Source organism: Ciona robusta, chromosome 7 (assembly GCF_009617815.1).
Source record: "Ciona robusta chromosome 7, ASM961781v2".
NCBI lineage: Eukaryota > Metazoa > Chordata > Ascidiacea > Phlebobranchia > Cionidae > Ciona > Ciona robusta.
Genome location: NC_143241.1, coordinates 6933501 through 6951878, shown reverse-complemented (window position 1 = coordinate 6951878; position 18378 = coordinate 6933501). Strand labels below are relative to the sequence as shown.

General features: G+C 31.4%; 5 protein-coding genes across 8 annotated transcripts; all 5 read left to right on the top strand.

Annotated features, from left to right (window-relative positions):
- The first annotated feature begins 742 nt into the window (after positions 1-742).
- LOC149734286 (uncharacterized) lies at positions 743-3350 on the top strand. 2 transcript variants are annotated; one of them, XM_089881889.1, is made up of 3 exons: positions 743-2281; positions 2564-2599; positions 2719-3350. In XM_089881889.1, the coding sequence occupies exons 1-3, from the start codon at positions 2144-2146 to the stop codon at positions 2767-2769; spliced, it is 225 nt and encodes a 74-aa protein (XP_089738015.1). In that variant the 5' UTR covers positions 743-2143; the 3' UTR covers positions 2770-3350. The 2 variants fall into 2 exon arrangements, with proteins under 2 accessions (XP_089738015.1, XP_089738014.1); XM_089881888.1 differs by having other exon boundaries at positions 754-2281; positions 2468-2599.
- A 301-nt stretch (positions 3351-3651) lies between these two features.
- On the top strand, positions 3652-8698 carry LOC149734285 (nuclear transcription factor Y subunit gamma-like). 3 transcript variants are annotated; one of them, XM_089881866.1, is made up of 11 exons: positions 3652-3790; positions 4191-4315; positions 4748-4877; positions 5270-5325; positions 5657-5758; positions 6047-6190; positions 6503-6616; positions 6930-7043; positions 7412-7492; positions 7898-7985; positions 8395-8698. In XM_089881866.1, the coding sequence occupies exons 1-10, from the start codon at positions 3703-3705 to the stop codon at positions 7970-7972; spliced, it is 1029 nt and encodes a 342-aa protein (XP_089737992.1). In that variant the 5' UTR covers positions 3652-3702; the 3' UTR covers positions 7973-7985; positions 8395-8698. The 3 variants fall into 3 exon arrangements, with proteins under 3 accessions (XP_089737992.1, XP_089737990.1, XP_089737993.1); XM_089881864.1 differs by having other exon boundaries at positions 8370-8698; XM_089881867.1 differs by lacking the exon at positions 6930-7043 and having other exon boundaries at positions 8370-8698.
- Positions 8699-9463: 765 nt separating this feature from the next.
- On the top strand, positions 9464-11853 carry LOC149734284 (uncharacterized). Its single transcript, XM_089881884.1, has 4 exons — positions 9464-9624; positions 9888-9974; positions 10512-10646; positions 10918-11853. The coding sequence occupies exons 1-4, from the start codon at positions 9513-9515 to the stop codon at positions 11058-11060; spliced, it is 477 nt and encodes a 158-aa protein (XP_089738010.1). The 5' UTR covers positions 9464-9512; the 3' UTR covers positions 11061-11853.
- A 637-nt stretch (positions 11854-12490) lies between these two features.
- Positions 12491-14664, top strand: LOC149734283 (uncharacterized). Its single transcript, XM_089881885.1, has 4 exons — positions 12491-12751; positions 12930-13016; positions 13353-13487; positions 14017-14664. The coding sequence occupies exons 1-4, from the start codon at positions 12661-12663 to the stop codon at positions 14151-14153; spliced, it is 450 nt and encodes a 149-aa protein (XP_089738011.1). The 5' UTR covers positions 12491-12660; the 3' UTR covers positions 14154-14664.
- An 872-nt stretch (positions 14665-15536) lies between these two features.
- On the top strand, positions 15537-18130 carry LOC149734282 (uncharacterized). The gene is made up of 4 exons (XM_089881887.1): positions 15537-15697; positions 16312-16398; positions 16715-16849; positions 17913-18130. Exons 1-4 carry the CDS (start codon positions 15607-15609, stop codon positions 18044-18046), a joined length of 447 nt encoding a protein of 148 aa, XP_089738013.1. The 5' UTR covers positions 15537-15606; the 3' UTR covers positions 18047-18130.
- Positions 18131-18378: the final 248 nt, after the last annotated feature.

Sequence of the window (18378 nt, the reverse complement as noted above, 5' to 3'; positions counted from 1 at the left end):
AACATACACAACGCGTAACCCCCTCAGGCAACGATATAAGTATATTTTCGTATCCACATGCCTTAAATTCTCACTGTCTACATAAAACAATATAAAAACTACACATTTCTATCTATATTCTGTGGTTTTGGGATCTAAGTAAGTAAGACGCTTCAGTGTCTTAGCATAGTATACTTCAGTATACTATGGTCTTAGTCTTATAAATGGAAAATCGTATGCGTCATGAAAGTAAAAATGTAGAACTCCGTGCTGGACAGTCATAAACGCGCGCTCATCGGAAATTTACCAGTTATATTTCTCTCGCGCGCACAACTGCTATATAACTTTGGTGGAATTTTCCAGACACTTGCGAAAAACAACGTTTCTCTTAATTTTGCACAGGTATACACCAAACAAATTATTCTACGTAAAATATTTGAACAGTGCTTGTTTTCCTTGAAAATATTTGACATATAGGAATTAATGACCAGTTCTGACGCTTGTTGCTGTATATTTTGCAATGGGTTTTAAAACGTTTTATTTTGTTATTGCCTTTTTATGAATAAGTCATGACCAAACTGTGCAAATACGAATAGTCAGACCAATACAATCATACGCTTTGTTTGTATTATACCATGATTATACCCGATTACAGTATAAGTTAAAAATGACGATAAAACAATCAAACATAAAACACATAAGTCACTGTTGTTGTACCTGACTCAGACAACAAACAAATTTTATATGGGTAACTAACTGCTGCCTGTTACGTACGTACAATAGTTTCCTGTTATGCAAATTGTTTACAATTACATTACACTGCTCTCGCATTTCTTGGTATTCTCGCTTATAAAATACCCTGTTAACATATTTGGACAGTTTTACATTAAACACATTCAACAAAATAACTTATTACACTGTAGACCTGATGTTTTACGAGTTTACCTGTTCTACAGCTACAGTATATATATATATTAATATTGTTCACTCAATTTCCGATTACGTCACATCAGTTTTCACCACGTCTTAGAACCTTTTTAAGTGGTCTCGAATTTGAATAAAAATATACTATATTACATCGATTAATATTTGTATATATTATGTATAAAATAAACAATTTTCAGGCTAAATTTTCGCCTGTTTAAACCCCTTTTTTCGCTTACTTTCATCGCCTAATAATCAAAAACGTAACTAATAATGATGTAAACACTAAACAGTTGTGCAAGCGCATGCTTCCGGAATTATGACGTTATATGCTCGCGAGTGAAATGAGTATATCAGTGTCCCATGACGCAATTGCTGTTTTGTTGTTCTTCGACACGTATATCTTACATGCTCATATGTATCTTGAACTCGGGTCGCGTGTTTATACTTTACAAATTTGCAACATATATATAAGGGGAAAATTTGAACCTTGCTTTGTATAGTAGGGCGGGGTAAGGTGGGACATGTTTTATTCACTTTTCTCGTCCCATTTAGAAGTAAAAATGAATACTTACAGCATAATATAACCGTAGCCTCGCAAAAATACGGAAATATTGGATTCGGTGCTAACCTTATCCCATCTTACCCTACAGTACTATATATTGAGATTGGAAAATGCGAAAGCTTGTCAATATTTAAAGTAGGCTGCAATGAAACCACATATTGTGTTGCCTGAGGATATCACGAGACAGTCTGTAATAATTTTAAACTTTCCCACCGAACAAAATCGCGCAAGTTCCTATTCTGTGTATTTGTAAAATTGCAGTCCTGCCAAAATTTACTTTCATAATAATACGAATCACGTTAAAAAACGCGTTTAGTAGTCAAAATGCAGAAAATATTAAGGACCCTATAGAGGCTATAATATTATAAAGTTGGACAGATTTTATGCTTGTCTATGTTGCAATGTACTTTATGGATAGTATTAAACTCTTAAAATATAGTGGGTTGGAAAAAGATAGGACACCTTTAGCACAAAATATTTAGATATCCTGGTCGGTCGTGTTTTAAACAATTAACATTGGTCTATGAAAGTCGCGAGGGCAAGGTTTTATATTTCTTTGAATGTTCTTTGTTTACTACCAAAATGTACAAGAAAATAGAATGAAAAAGTGTCCCATCTTCCCCCATCCTCCTATACTTATTTATTTGATAGCTTTTTATATGACGTAGTAGACCGATGTTTTTCGCGGTCGCTTTTACACTTGTTTCTATGATGTCGAATACGGAATGCTTCGATCCAGGAATTAATCCCTATGTTTTCTCAAATACTATTGTAAATCTCACTGAGAATTCATTAAAGTACAGAGAGATGCAGGTGAGTTGATTTAAACTGTTGTGTCTTATAGTTACAGTCTTTAAACTTTAAAGCTGTTGGTCTATTAATGTAACGACTGTCGTTTTCCGGTCACGCGGAGATAAAGTGAGCTACCTAAATACATTCATGTTTTATAATTTAATCTATCGTACTTTGGCTTGGTAATTTGTTTTTTGTTTGGGAAAGACTCTTTTGTCAACAACTATCGGATTATCTGTTGGAATTCCACTTGCAATATTGTTTTTATCAATTTTATGTTTCTGGTGCTGTAAACCAAGCAAGAAAAAAAAGATTGCTCAACCGCCTACCTATAATGAAGTAAGTATCAAGAGAAGTTTGTTATCAAGACTTTTAATTCCTATTCCGAAGTCAATGCCAAGATATATTTTTATATTCTTCAATGCCCAATTTAAAACAACATACATTATTTTACCAAGGCAATCAATGATCAACCAGCTGTAAGTCCAGCTTATGTTTCTGGAAATTAACCAGCTTTACCTTTGCCTGAAGTTCAAGGGATACAGAACCATGAAGGGTGTAATAAACATACTAATATGGCTTAAAATCTTGTTGACACACATACATTTTAGTGGTGTTACGATACCAATTGCCTGAAGTTCAAGGGATACAGAACCATGAAGGGTGTAATAAACATACTAATATGGCTTAAAATCTTGTTGACACACATACATTTTAGTGGTGTTACGATACCAATTGTGTTTGTTAGTGTGTACCTTACTATACTACCTACTTCTTTTATAGCCATTGGCTACAGAATTTCTAATCAGCATGTTTAAAAGATTTGAACATATTATGCTCTGTAAGAAGTGAAATCCAAGTAATTTGTTTGTCTAAAATTTTCATTTGTTTTTTCATTTGTTAAAATTAGTTCATCTTTAAACGTACTTTTGTATATATATTCAGTATTGCGAAGTTCATATTTGTACATTGATAGTTTTTAATTTCCGTATGTATGGTGTCATCATTCTGATTATAAACCGAGTTGCTTTTCTGCAATAAACAACTAAAACCATCTACTCAAAAAAGGGAACAAGGGAAAATATAAATTCTGCGAGGCCGAACTGCCCAAGCGTAGTAGCGACCCGCGTTGATTCGCATGCGAGAGAGTGTTAGAGAAAGGGAATTTAGATGTCTGTATTAAGTAGTTATTGCAATTGGCAATCAGCAGCAAGAAACATAGATATCAGTTGTATACATGCTATGGTTGTATATCTATTTACTTTGGGGAAAGGCTGCGTGTTGTATGTGTGTTTCTTTACAATGCTTGGCGTTTCGCATGGCATTGCATTCTGTAGCCATCGTCGTTTTTAGGATATACTACCCTACCGTGCTCGGTTATAGAAAAATAAGGGGTGCATTTATTTTAAAGGTTTAGGGACTAGTCAGTTACCAGTTTAAATATGTCGTCCATAAACCTCACGAATTTGCCAAGTTTAGTGGTCAATGGGAATTTACTTACAGCATCAACCCAAGGATCAACAACAGAAGGTATGATATGTTACAGTCTTATTGATTACCACAGTTTTGTATATGAGATTCATTTTAACTTTAATGGTTTATTTACAATTGCTGTGTGATAATGACTCGCAGTTTTATTATCAGAACCCTGTCATGTGTAAACCTGTTACAACATACCATTAATCACCCACAAAGTAACATACTTGGTAACTCGAAAGCTGGCACAAAGTGTATGAACACTTGTGTTATAACTGCTGTCGTTTTCCGGCCACCTAAGGATAAAGTAAGGTACATTCAGTATAATAATAATAACTGTGTTTGTCTTTCGATTACGGTAGCGAAGATTTAGAATTATTCATTTATTCAACCTGTTACAGCATACGAATGTTGAATTCTTAAAGTCTTCATAAATATTGCGACTATTTTGCAGGCATGTCTCAAGTTGTTATGTCACAGTCAATGTCAACACCAGCAGAACAAACACCAACGGAAGCTCAACAATTACTTCAAGGATTTTGGCAGAAACAGCTTGAAGAAGTTCGAGGCTTGGATATGGTACTTTAATCTGTAACAACTTATAATATAATACTGTGGGGGAAGATGGGACACCTTCAGCACATAATATCCAAATATCCTAATCGTGTTTTAAACAATTAACAATGGTCTATGGAAGTCGTGAGGATACCGTTTTATAATTCTTTGAATGTTCTTTGTTTACCACCAAATGTAACGAGAAAATAGAATGAAAAGGTGTTCCATCTTTCCCCACCCTACTATAAATTATTTAATTACAATGAATTCCGGAAATCTGACCCTGATCTGGTTCTCATAGAGTATCATTTTGATTTATTAAACATTGATTGGACTTTTCGCTTAAAAGACATTATCAGTCTTTTATTTAAATTTATTTCTATAAGGTAAAGAAACAAGTGAATTACTATTTTTTATTAAAAAAAAAAAAAAAACAATTATTGTTTTTTTTTTCAGAATGATTTCAAAGTCCAAGACCTTCCTTTAGCGAGAATTAAGAAGATTATGAAAATGGATGAAGATGTGAAGATGATTTCCGCTGAAGCTCCTTTGCTGTTTGCTAAAGCAGCTCAGATGTTTATTACAGGTGATGAAAACATATTACTTATTAGCCTACTATACCTCCTGGCATTTTGTTAAGTTGGGGTAGTGGGCCAATCCTGGTCTAAATTCTAGTACCCATGGCATGTTATAGTATACCCTCAGTAGCATAGGCACCAAACATTTTAGAATGCAGGAGAGGTGGGATAGTTGGACGCACTTACTTTAACTTGTTACATGTATTGTTTACTGATTAATGCAGTTAAGATTTCCAGGGCCTACCCTGCCGCTCCAGGTTTGGCCACTATGTCTTCTTTTGTTAAGAGTTGTTTGTTTAATTTTTCCTTGTTCTGCTTCTTTAACACCAAACTACCCAACCAAAGGCCTGAAATAACAATGGTAAATATGTACTGTATGAAATAATTTATTGTCTCACAGAGCTTAGTCTTCGAGCATGGATCCACACAGAAGAAAACAAAAGAAGAACTTTGCAGGTTCGTAATAACAGAGTTAAATCCACTTAGCCACTGAAAGTTAAATAAATGAATATAAACCGAGCAGAGAACATTTAAATTTCATTTAGTTTTTAATTTTACTCCATCAGACCTGACTTTTTCTTATATATTGATTTAACTGTCAAATCCACTTGGCCACCGAAACTATGTATAGACTGCTTACAGACTAGAGGCATTGCCTGTACAATATGCATTCCTAGTAGTTTTTTAAACATTTCAAATTTTCTCTTGTTTTTTGGGGGCCTAAAATTTTTCATACATGTGATGTCATATGTATTATAATAATTTTGTAAAACTGAATTATCTCCAGAGAAATGACATAGCAACTGCAATAACAAAGTTTGACCAGTTTGATTTCTTGATTGACATCGTACCTAGAGAAGATTTAAAACAAACAACACGCAGAGCAACAGTAAGTTTACTTCACATAGATATTTCTCTTTAATACAACCCATAGGTTTTGGGTTCAAGGCCCACCGCTGCTACCGTTGTGGGCGAATGTATCTTTAGACAGGACACATATCAGAAATTGTTCCAACCCAGTGGTCACTAAAATGTTACCAATATTTGGTATGACCTGAGAAATAGTATAGACCTAGCCCAATTTTGATGTAATTTGTGAATCTGGCTTTGATCTAACACGATATAAAACTAAATATGTTACGTACTTGTTCTAAACCAACATTAACACTTTCCACAGGACGAAACTCGGGGCAGTGGGGAAAATGTTCAATATTTTTACACTGTACCTCAACAGCAAGTTGCCCAACAGAATTCTACCCCAGTAATCAACCAATCTTCTGCACAAACTGGCCAGATTGTCATTACACAGCCTTCAAACCAGGTAGAATATCAAGATTTTCAATCAGTTATACCAGAGCTTCACTTGCCAAACTTTTTTGTTCAAGACCTATTTGTATCTCCTAAAATTTTCCACAACCCTTTATTGCTAATGGTATGCTATATGAAAAAGTAGTTTGTGTAAAATGGGTATGCACTTGTTGACACCTCATGACCCCTAGTTTGGGAAGTCCCACGTTAGAGATTTTTCTGCTGGAATACTATTTGCAGTACTCCACGCAGGCTTTTAACGTTTTACATAAAAATAAATAGGAAATAAACATAACTAATATAATAACTAATAATTAAAATATAGATTGTTCAACTTGGTGGTCAGATTGTTGGATCTGACACAAATCAACAAGTTCTGCAAATAGGACAACAGCAACAACAACAACAACAACAACAACAACCCCAACAACAACAGCAGGTGAAGATTTTTTAAATAATTTTCAAAACAAAATTAAATGCCTAAAATTACATAAATTACTGTGGGGTAAGATGGATATCGTTGTCACATAATATCTCATGTTCCTAATTAAGGTTTTCACATTCAACAACTCTTTTAGAGTTTCAGGGATATAAGGTTAGAGTTTCAGGGATATAAGGTATATAATCTTGTAAATATTCTTGTTTAGAACTAAATGGGACGAGAAAATAGAATAAAAGCGTGTACCATCTTACCCCACCCTACTATCTTATTTTTGTATATGTATATATTACCATTAATTATATTTACAAAGACGCAATCTGTTGGTAACGCTGTAATTGTTGGTGGAAATAACAACCAACAACAACAACAGCAACAGCAATCTTCTGTTGTAGTTAACCAACAACAACAACAACAACAGCAAGAGGTTAGTGTTTGTAAAATATAATATTATGGGATAAGATGGGTTACCTTTAGCATCTAAATCCAATATTTCCTGATTGGGTTTTAAACAGTTAACAACGATAACAGTCGCAGGACTATGGTTATATAACTTTGTAAATATTCTTTGTTTACTACCAAATGGGTTGAGAAAAGAAAATGAAAACATGTTCCATCCTACTCCACTCTACTATACATTTTAATTAAAAATGTTTACCTAAACCAAACATATTTTGTCCAAATTTCAATCCTTTTTTTAAGGTTTAAAATAAAACAAAACGTATTACTCACAAATTTTTATTTCTAAAGTTTCAGTACTTTTACATATTTTTAAAAATAATATTTTCTTTCCAGCAAAACACCGTCTCCTTGAACCACAACCTCATCCAACAGCTAATTGCTCATAGTGGGACAAACCCTGGTGATATTCAATCGGTATTTAACCTTTAACTAAAGTCTTTTTTTGACATTTTATAAAGTTATTAGATTTTTTTGACATTTTTATAAAGTTATTAGATTTTTTTACATTTTATAAAGTTGGTATTTTTTTACCGTTTATAAAGGTGTTAGATTAGTGTTCTCAGCTCTTTTTCAACTCACAGCCGACTTTAAGCAAAAAATGTTTATATTTTTTTTTAGATTTTTTTAATGCAGCATTTTTTACAACTGCAGTAGAAAAATTACTCCAGTTCCAACAGCTCAACACAGTCATTTAAAAGTTCGTTTCTAATATATGTACTTGAGTACAAAATTGCATCCTAAAAAAACTGTCATGTGAATTTTATGGACTGTATGTTGTACAATACATTTGAGAAAATAACTTAATTTCAATCATTCTAGATTCAAATCAGCCCTGATGGTCAAATTCAACTTATTAAAGTACCTGGCAGTGAAACATCACAAGAACAAGTATGACATCACAATCAGAGTACGTGTATATTTTTTGTTTGTTGCAGATATTTTTATAAGCCAATTTAAGTGAATAATGTAACTTGCTTTATCCTCTTGTGCCGGAAAAATGTTCTGTTTCATACACCTTATACCAGCTTACAATTTAGACAACCCTGTATTGACTATTGGGTTGGAGCAATTGCTCCTAAGTGTCTTGCCCAAAGACACATACCTTCACAATGGTAGCAGCGACCAGCGTTGAACCCAGAACTTTAAACAGTTTATTCTTACCACCTAAAACAAAAATATATTTTTTAATGTATTTATGTAATGTAAACTGTGACTTGACTTGTGAACCTCTTATAAAGTATCCTGACTGTGTTTAACTGTTAAAAATTGTATTAAAATATATCTTGCATAGAATCTAAGTGAGTGCATGCAATAAGATGGGTAAACATCAGAGACTGGGGACAAAGTGGAGTCTACAAGAGATACTGTGGTCGAAAAACTTGGAAAGATTGTTTTATGTTCAAATTCATGTGGACAATTTTAAAATATTGCGTCAGTAATTTTCGTTTTATTTGTTTTCATGTTATTGCTGGATATGGAATTACATTTTATGAAAATGACACTCTTGTTAAAATTGGATAAAAATCTAAATATTCTGTTTTCTTTATTGGTTTTTGTGATTGTGATCAATTTGTATGACGCTGTATTTAAATTGCTTTAAAATACAAAATTTAACAAAGATTTATGTTGTTGTTACTAGCTGCAAAAACTTCAGATTAGTGAAAAGTTTTCAAAAAATTTTGTTTATAACACATGTGTGTTATGATTTCTTAGTTATTAAAAATGCAAAAAATACTCGCTTTGTGATCTTACTGTAATAAATTCTGCGAATAGGACCCTGATTTGGTGCTAATAGAGTTGAATGAATTTTGTGTAAAGGTATACAGTAAGGATCTGGTGCTATTTAACGTAACTAGACAAACAAGTTCAATTGTACAATAAAAGAGTTATATTTTAGTTTGTATTCTGACCAGATTGAAGCGATTAACATGATCTTATTTTAGAACTTGCAAAAATTTTGCTTCTTTTTGTTAGGTCTTTTATTGTATTCTTCAAAACCCTCGGGTCGCTGAACAGAACAACCAACCCCTTTCCCCACCTAACAACCCCTGACTACCAACCTCTATCACTTTCCACCAGCCTAATCTGTACTGTACCGGAGGATTCTTCACTAGTGCCAAAACACAACCCACTTAATCATTTTAGTCAAATGAGTGCAACACTCTTACTGTTGGGTGGGTGGTATATAGTAATCAAAACTCCTGTTTGTTAATTAAAGTTGAGCAATTCTTGATATGGAAGTAACATGTACACCTTTTCAAATGGTGAGTTTTTCATTAAACAGCGTAACATAAGGCACCTTAGTTAAAGACCTTTACAGAGTAAGTTAGATTTAGTTTCTACAATTTGAGGTACAGTTTGGTCATATGTTTTCTAAATATTTTTTCAAGAAAAACTACAAAATAGGTTTTAAATAGAAAGAATTCATAACATAATGTATGCTGGTATAAGAAATATGATGACAGTTTTGTGGTTACTGAATATTTTTATGATGGTTGAATGCAAAACTACAAAGAAGGTCTACCCCTTCACATACACTGACTGTGGTAAGAATAAAATTTACTTTAAGTTATGTAACATGAATTTTATTATTATTTAAAACTTTAAAATGGAAATCTAATATTTAAAACTTAACAATCAAATCTATTTCGAAACATATTTGCCAACAGTTTTTAGAAAGGATAATTAATAAACATTATTATATGTATAAATTGTTCCTTTTTTAAGTTCTGCATAATGTATATTATTTAAATATTTTTGCAAGACAACTGTATGTAGTGGCTTCACACAATCTATAATATTTTTCTAGCTTTGAGATCCAGATTGATGCTAAAAATTTCACCTAACCCCCCATCTTTCAACAAGCATTTTAATTATACCTTGAAAGCCTTTGCATGTAAGTACATGTTACTGATAACTATATGTAATTAGATTTGTTATCAATTTCACAGATATATAAAATTATTATTTTAGACACCATGTTTCGAGTAACATAGCACTATAATAACAATATTAATACCTTTTAATTGTCACATCGATTATGGTAGCAAAGATTGAAAAATATTTAAAATGAAAATACAGGATATAGTGACAAAAACAGGTATTAAAACATGCCTACAGTAAAAAAATATTTACTTTTAGTTTAAAGAAAAAAGTCTGGTCGCTACACCCTTAGCAATTTCGTAAGAGCTCATATATAAAGTAACAATTTAGACACCGTTTTTTTAAACAACATGGTACTAAAGTTTTTATAAATATGTTTAAGGACCTCTTCTTTCTTTCAATTAAACTTTAGTATGTTTTTATTCATGAGGTTGTTTTAATTTTATGTCGCTGTATTCTATCTTCTTGTTTTTAATATTTTTCAATCTTTGCTACCGTAACCGAAAAGATCAATAAAAGTTATTATAATATTATTGTTTATATATTACAGCACATGATTACAATGTACTAATATATCATGTTGATGTTTGGGGGGGCGTTGCACCTGGAAAAACCACTCGATTTTTGGCAGCATCCGGGTACTTATGCAACTTGTCAAAATTGATATGCAAAGGTCATATCGGCGGTAAGAAAATACTGTTGTATTTAACTGAACTATATTTAAATGTATGCTACAAATATGGTTGCTATTATAGTTATTCAAACTACATTTAAATGCAAAAACTCATTTAAATGTAAGTTACAAAAAATTGGGTCTGTATGTGTTTTGACATTTGATGTTCAGCAGTAAAAAATGGCTTCAGCAGTAAAAAATGGCTACTATAACTAATCGAACTACATTTAAAATGCAAAAGCTCGTTTAAATGTAAGTTACGAAAACTGGCTGTGTTTTTCAGATGTGCTAGAAAGTTCAGAAACAAGAATTCTACACCACAAGTCATGGCCTTTTACATTTTTCAATGCTTCTGTGACCCTGGAGAATGAGCATGGCGAAAAAGAAATATGTTTCAGTTTTGAAACCTCGATTGTGGAATCCTAATTTAAAGGACCATAGTAATTTCATTGAAAAAAATGTAGGCTAATTGTAACTCGGTTTATCCCTGCATGGCCCGGAAACGACAGTCGTTATAACATAGGTTTTCTGTTTCATACAACTCGTGCTAGCTGTGTAACTTTGTGGGTGATTGTTTTTTGTAGATTTTTATTTTTTGTGTTTCTGTATAGCTGACAATTTGAACAACCCATTAGTGACAGCTGAGGACAATTATTTAAATAATTATCTTAGCATTATTTGCATAAGTAACATTATTTCCAAATCTTTTTATCTATACTATGTTTTAACAACAGCTGTTCTGCTGTTGATTTCCTTCTCTTCATTCTTTAAATAACATGAACTTCTCTATCGTCTTGAAGAGATACATACAAATTATGTTATGCTATGTATGATATCTCAAACAACTTCATTTTCAGAATGTATTTGCTTGGTTGTTATCGTCATGCAATAGTAATATGCAAATAATATGCAGTAAAATAATAATCACACATCTTGTGACTCAATGTTTTTCTAACCATCCATATTATGTGTGGGTGGGAGACCAACAAAACTATCATCATACTTGATGGTATAGGTGCATAAGTTTAGGCGCAAATAAAAACAACATGTTTTTGGATTATCATTTATAACCTGTACCTGAGGTAAAAAGATTTTTTTTCGTTTAAATTTTTCGCATTATTTGTTTGAAAGTATTTTTTGCTCAAATATACATGTGCAGTTTGTTTTACTTTTGTTTTTGTTTTTTCTGTGTAAATCAATAAAATTAATATTTTCTTTGCATTTCAAGTCGTTCATGTTATTACTACTAAATGCAGTAACAGTTTAAAACAACAAAAACATAAAAGTTGTTGTAAACCTTCCTGTAAAAAGACACAATATTATTGTTAAGTCACAAAATAAACTAATGCACTTTGAAACATCATTGTGTAGTTGATTTATAAGCCTACTTTCCTGCTCCAGGGAAAATAAAACAGTTGCATCAATAAAATGCTAGACTTGTGAAACTGGAAAAAATCTTATATTTAAATTTATTTCTATAAAATCAAGCACAAATATTAGATGAGTGTAAAAAAGACTGTTCGCCGCCATGAAATTGGGCAACCATGTAAAGGGCGAAGTAAACAATAAGAATGATGTTTGAACTAAAAGTCAAATACCTGTCATGTGTTTTGACTAACCTGATGATTAATTATATAAGACAGTGAATAGTTCAGAGCTGTACAGTATATGAATCTGTAGGTTACTGCTTAAAGGCTTATTTTAGAAAGTATACTGTTAATGTATATACAAAGTAGATCATTCATGTTTAGATAAAAAATGTAGTGACTTGTGAATTATTACTTTATTAGGAGTATCGATCACGCTTACTTTTTTCAAATTAAATTCAAATATGATTTTAACTGTAGGCGTGTTTTAACAACTGTTGTTTTGTCGCTATATCCTGTCTTTTCGTTTTAAATAATTCTAAATCTTTGCTACTGTAATCGAAGATACAAATAAAGTTATTATGTATTAATATAGTTACTTTAAAACTACACCAATCACAATCTGGGCGCTTCTGGTTTAGAAGAGTAGACACCTAACCATGCAGCTAATTCTTTTATTTCTGACAATTCTTGTGTTGGTTGAATGCAAAACTACAAGGAAAATCTACCCATTTACATACACTGACTGTGGTAAGAAACCGGAATTTAATTTTTAACTAAATTAAAAGGTTATATAATCTGTTTTACATGTTAAATAATTTGTTAAAAACAAGTCAAATATTTTTTTTAGTCGAAAACAAGTTAAATCTTACATATAAATTTTTTTATGGCACAAAACAAGGTAAATAATTTATTTTATACTCTTCAGCACCAAGATCAAGGATTTCAATCAAGATTAAACCAAATCCACCAAATTTTTTGAAACCTTTGCATGTTCAATTATCCGGATTTGCAGGTAAGTATCAGTAATAGTTTTGAATTATTATATTTTAATGATGAATCAAATTTATTTTGTATCTTCAGTCATAATAACGAAAAATGAGAGAGTTTACAAAAGCGAAAAGATTGGTAGTAATGGTAAAACAACAGTTGTTGAAGCACGCTTATTAATAAAACGGAACAAAAAATAACTTTTTGCATACTAGGTGTGACCATTACGCCCTAATATATTAGTTATTCTTTAAAGTAATTCCATCCAATGCTTGTTTTAAGTTTGGACGGAGAATTAACCAATTTTACGATTTATAAGTTGGCAAAGATGACTTACATTAAATTTTTTTTTTATTCGCAGCCTACAATTTCAATTCGCTCACTTATAATGTTGATATATGGGGTGGGACTGGTCCTGATGAAACAACCAGAATATATAAATTTATTGGTAGCCCATGTGTTATAAAAGGTTTTAGCTGTAAAGGGAAAGTTGGAGGTGGGTTATTACAACAGTTTTGTAAATAATTAAAATTGATAACTGATCTAATAAATAAATAAATGTAACTTGCTTTATCTTCTCGTGGTCAGAAAATGACATCACTATAACACGGGTGTTCTGTTTCATACACCTTGTGTCAGCTTACAAGTTACTATGTATGTTACTTTGTGGGTCTTGTTAATTAATCAATGTTTACCACTGAAAGTTAGGACCAGAGTGTCTGTTATTTTTAACTGCACCGACTAAATTAATATAAAGTAGAGTGGGAAAAGATGGAACCTCTTTTTATTTTCGTTTTATTTTCTTGTTCAATTTGGTCGTAAACAGAATTAAATAAAGAATTAATAAATTGTATCGTCACGATGCCAATATACCGTTGGTATTTGTTTAAAATACGATCAGAATGTTTGGATATTATGTTCTAAAAGTGTCCCAATTCCCCCCACACTACTATCTATTTGTTTTTTAATAATATATTAATTGGTTGCATCATCTATCCACTAAGTTAAAAAAACTTTTTTTTCAGAAAAATTTGTTTACTGCAGAGTCAGGCTATTAGATGCTCTTCCACGAAAATTGACATTTTACAATGCAACCGCAACCATTGTAAATGAAAATCGGGAAATGGAACTTTGTGTTAAAATGGAAGGTTCTGTTGTATAAGAACTTTGTGTAAAATTTTTGTAAAGTATGTGCAAAATTTGCGAAAACAACCTCTGTGAAATTGAAACGAATTATTATTTTTCGTTGATAAGTCAATATATATTAAATCTGTGCCCGCTTACCAGTTACTATTTACTTACTTTTGTGTATAATTGTTTTATTTATTTTTTCCCAGTGTAAAATTTTGACAACCATTAGTGACCACTGGGTCGAAGCAATGTCATGTCATACCCACACACTTACATTTCCACAATAGTGGCAATCTGGAACCTAGTATTACTTTGTTTAAATTGCGCCCTATTACAACAGTGTTATCCCATTTTTTACACTATTTTGTCATGTACAGTGTTGAGTCTGGTCCTCGCTTTCACACATCGATCACTACAACAGTGACTCATGTACCATTTAGTGCTTCTAAAAAAATCTACTGCTTCTAAAAAACATTCTGTAGTTTCTTTATGTGAAACCCTCTGCCCTATTTCAGAGGTTTACAATAATAAACTTATCATAATGGTTGAATTGTGATACAGTCCTAATAATAATATTTAAATGTTAGTTTTATAAAATTGTGTACAAATTACATACAAGTAAAGATAACATTTTCTGGATTACATTCAATATTTCAACATCAGCTGAGCACAGAGTGCTATTTAAACTGCTCAAACACTGTATTTTGTTAAAATAACTGTCATATTTTGTATTAGGGGTTCATGAGTTTACATAATATGAAATTTTATTAACACAATAATATAAAGACTTCATTAGGATAGGATAATCTTATAGACTGGTAGCAGAAGTAACAAAATATTAACATGTTGTGTTGCAAAATATTGGAAGTTTGTTTAATATTTAAATTTGTTAAGAGTTTGTTAATATGTAAAGGATTAATAAAAGCTATGTAATTTGAATTCATGTCAAGCCATACCTGTTTTATTTTGTACGGAAAGAAGTCTGCTCAATAACAATATGAATTGTAGGTAATATAAATATAATGTAGGTATAAAAATACACCACGGCCCAGTTATACAAACACATCACGTCCCATTTATGTTTTAGAAACAACAAACAGAATATAAATACAACAAACAGGTATAAATAGGTAGGCAGCGAAATAAACATCAAAAAGGAAATGCCGCAGCACCTGTGAATAGCAGCGCAGTAAGATAAACAGTAATATATTTTAGAAGTTTAAAATTTAAAGTACTGGTGTATATAAATTAAGCACATGAAAATTTAAAATGCTGGTAGAATAAAAAGCTTAATTGCTGGTATATATACATTCAGTTTAATGTTTAAAATGTTGGTTTACATAGATTCAGATTTTTTTTATATATTGGTATACATAGATTCAGAATTTTTTTTATATAAAAAGTATATACAAATAAAAATTTAAAGTGTGCTATTTGCAGATTAGCCAGGCAATCCAAAGTAAAGGATCTACAGTTAATTAACCATGAAATTTTTTCTGCTGTTTCTCAGTCTTTTTGTGTTGGTCGAGTGCAAAATAATAAATAAAATCTACCCTTTAAAATACACGGACTGTGGTAAGGCACTTGAAATGTTTTTTCTTGATATATGAAACTTATTATATGAAAGTTAATATTTAAAATTCCACATGTTTTTTTAATATTTAAAATTTCTTAACACGCATAGGCCTACTATATATAGTTGGCTGCCGAAAGATAGGACACTTTTGGAACATAATTTTCCAATATTTTGAACGTGTTTTAAACAATTAACAACGATCTATGGAAGTCGTAGGCATATGGTTTCACAAATATTTGACTCTGTTTACTATTAAATAGGACGAGAAAATAGAATAAAAAGGTGTATCATCTTCCCCCACTCTACTATATAGTATAAATCTAATAATCTGAGTTTAAAACCAATTAAAGTGCACACTGTATCATACTGTAAAAACAGTTTAAATATTTTCCTTTACTTTAATAAACACATTTTTTAAATTTATTTAAATAAATACATTTTTATATATATAGCGAAAAACAGTTTAAATATATATATACTTTTTGTGGAAAACAAGTAAGATATATATTTATTTGGGAAAAACAATTTAAATATATATTTTTGCGGGGCAGGAAACAAGTTAAATATACTTTTTTGGGAAAAGTTAAGTTAAAAAAAATGTTTTACTTTCCAGCTCCACGATCAAGATTATCGATTGAAATTTCACCAAATCCACCCGAATTTTTAAAACTTTTCCACGTTAAAATATCATTTTTAGAAAGTAAGTAGAACTTTTTTTGTTTGTAATACAATACCCAATGGTAAGGTGTTTAAATGAAAACTTTAAAGCAGTTTTAATCAATGCAATACTTAATCTAGAAAAACCAAATGAATGAATGTGACTTAGTTAGCTTCCAGCGGCTTGGAAATGAGTCGTTATAACACAGTTGTTTCATTTGGAAGACCTCATGCCGGCTTATGAGTTACTTTGTATGTTACTTTGTGGGTGATTATTTTTTTATTTTTTTTATGTATGGCTGATAATATGGACAACCCATTAGTGACTACTGGGTTGGAGCAATGTAACTTATATACAGGTCACAATTATAATACCCTTATCTACCACGTGGATGTATGGGCTGGAACTGGACCTAAAAACACATCAAAGCTTATTGCACTAGATGGAGATTTTTGTGCTGATAAAAAATATCATTGTAAAGGGAAAATTGGAGGTAAAAAATTATTTTTTGCCCATGTTTTGTTCAATTTTTTTATGGTGGTCCATGTTTTAATAATGCTTTGTCTAATTTTTTTTTCTTGTTTTGTTCAAAATTTTATTCATGTTTTGCCCCAATGCATGATACAGCTGGTATCATGTGTTTATACCGGAACTCGAATTTTTTTTATTTTTTTGGCATGTCAAAAATGTGAGATTCTACCCCAAACGCATGATACAGGTACCATGTGTTTGTACCAAAACCAAAAAAATCCGATTTTTTACCAAAGTAAAAAAAATGCGATTCTACCCAAACGCATGATACCGGTATTATGTGTTGGAAGCAAAACTAAAAAAAGGCGATTTTTTTACCAAAGTCAAAAAAGTGTGATTCTATCCCAACGCATATGATACCGGTGTCATGTGTTTGTACCAGAACTCGAAAAGATTGATTATTTTCAAAAGTCAAAAAAGTAAGATTTTACCCCAACACATATGATACAAGTATCATGTGTTGGTACTAAAACTAAAAAAAAAGTTTTTTTTTGCAAATATCAAAATGTGAAATTCTACCCCAATGCATGATAACGATATCAAATGAGTTTGTACCAAAACTAAAAAAAACTTTTTTTTGCAAAGGTTAAAAAAAAGTGTGAATCTACCCTAATGCATGATGATTTCATGCGTTTGTACCGAAACTAAAAAAATCTGATTTTTTGAAAAGCCAAAAAAATGCGATTCTACCCCAACGCATGATACTGGTTATTATGTCTTGTACCAGAACATGAAAAAATCGCAATTTTTGCAAAAGTGAAAATGTGAAATTCTACCTCAACATATGATACCTGTATCATGTGTTTGTACCAGAACCAAAAAAAACTTTTCTTTGCCAAAGTCAAATAAGTGTGATTCTACCCCTACGCATATGATACCGGTGTCACGTGTTTGTACCAGAACTCGAAAAAATTGAATTTTTCCAAAAGTTAGAAAAGTGAGATTCTACCCAAAGGCATGAGTGTTTGTACAAAATTTCAAAAAATTAGCGCAAAATCACTTACAAGCATTCATATATTTTGCAGACAAATATATCTATTCTAGAATAAGGAGTGTGAATCTCCCGTGGTTCTACACATTTTACAATATAAGTGGGACGCTTGTAAATGAAAATGGACAAATTGAAGCATGTGTCAAACTAGAAACTTCTTTGGTGTAAAAGTTACACATGCGCCAACTCCTTTCTAAGCAATATTCCTAATCACAAATTTATGTGGACAAAATAAATTAAATTTTTAAATTCTACCTGTCTATAATTAATTTTAGTAGTAAAAGAAAGTTTTTAAACTTTACCTTTTCAGGATTTAAAGCACAATTGTTTTTTTAAGTCCAAGGTACTCCTGGAGCATTCACTATGAACCCGCATTATGCACGTTCACCACAGAATTTGCTTAAAAATTTCTAATTTTGCTAAATAAAATTTTCCGAATTATTCTGAATTCGCTTATTTAATGTAAAAATGTCTGCATTTGCTTAAATAAAATTTTCTGA

Bases quoted from the DNA above. Each gene is read 5' to 3' on its own strand.
- LOC149734285 (XM_089881866.1), top strand. From the start codon at position 3,703: ATGTCGTCCATAAACCTCACGAATTTGCCAAGTTTAGTGGTCAATGGG. The intron at 4,878-5,269 runs GTGATGAAAACA...ATTGTCTCACAG, and splicing joins AGCTCAGATGTTTATTACAG to AGCTTAGTCTTCGAGCATGG. The intron at 7,493-7,897 runs GTATTTAACCTT...CAATCATTCTAG, and splicing joins ACCCTGGTGATATTCAATCG to ATTCAAATCAGCCCTGATGG.
- LOC149734282 (XM_089881887.1), top strand. From the start codon at position 15,607: ATGAAATTTTTTCTGCTGTTTCTCAGTCTTTTTGTGTTGGTCGAGTGC. The intron at 16,399-16,714 runs GTAAGTAGAACT...ACTTATATACAG, and splicing joins TAAAATATCATTTTTAGAAA to GTCACAATTATAATACCCTT. The intron at 16,850-17,912 runs GTAAAAAATTAT...TATATTTTGCAG, and splicing joins TTGTAAAGGGAAAATTGGAG to ACAAATATATCTATTCTAGA.
- LOC149734286 (XM_089881888.1), top strand. From the start codon at position 2,144: ATGTTTTTCGCGGTCGCTTTTACACTTGTTTCTATGATGTCGAATACG. The intron at 2,282-2,467 runs GTGAGTTGATTT...TGTTTGGGAAAG, and splicing joins TAAAGTACAGAGAGATGCAG to ACTCTTTTGTCAACAACTAT. The intron at 2,600-2,718 runs GTAAGTATCAAG...TATTTTACCAAG, and splicing joins AACCGCCTACCTATAATGAA to GCAATCAATGATCAACCAGC.
- LOC149734284 (XM_089881884.1), top strand. From the start codon at position 9,513: ATGTATGCTGGTATAAGAAATATGATGACAGTTTTGTGGTTACTGAAT. The intron at 9,975-10,511 runs GTAAGTACATGT...TATATATTACAG, and splicing joins TACCTTGAAAGCCTTTGCAT to CACATGATTACAATGTACTA. The intron at 10,647-10,917 runs GTAAGAAAATAC...TGTGTTTTTCAG, and splicing joins ATGCAAAGGTCATATCGGCG to ATGTGCTAGAAAGTTCAGAA.
- LOC149734283 (XM_089881885.1), top strand. From the start codon at position 12,661: ATGCAGCTAATTCTTTTATTTCTGACAATTCTTGTGTTGGTTGAATGC. The intron at 12,752-12,929 runs GTAAGAAACCGG...TATACTCTTCAG, and splicing joins ATTTACATACACTGACTGTG to CACCAAGATCAAGGATTTCA. The intron at 13,488-14,016 runs GTGGGTTATTAC...CTTTTTTTTCAG, and splicing joins CTGTAAAGGGAAAGTTGGAG to AAAAATTTGTTTACTGCAGA.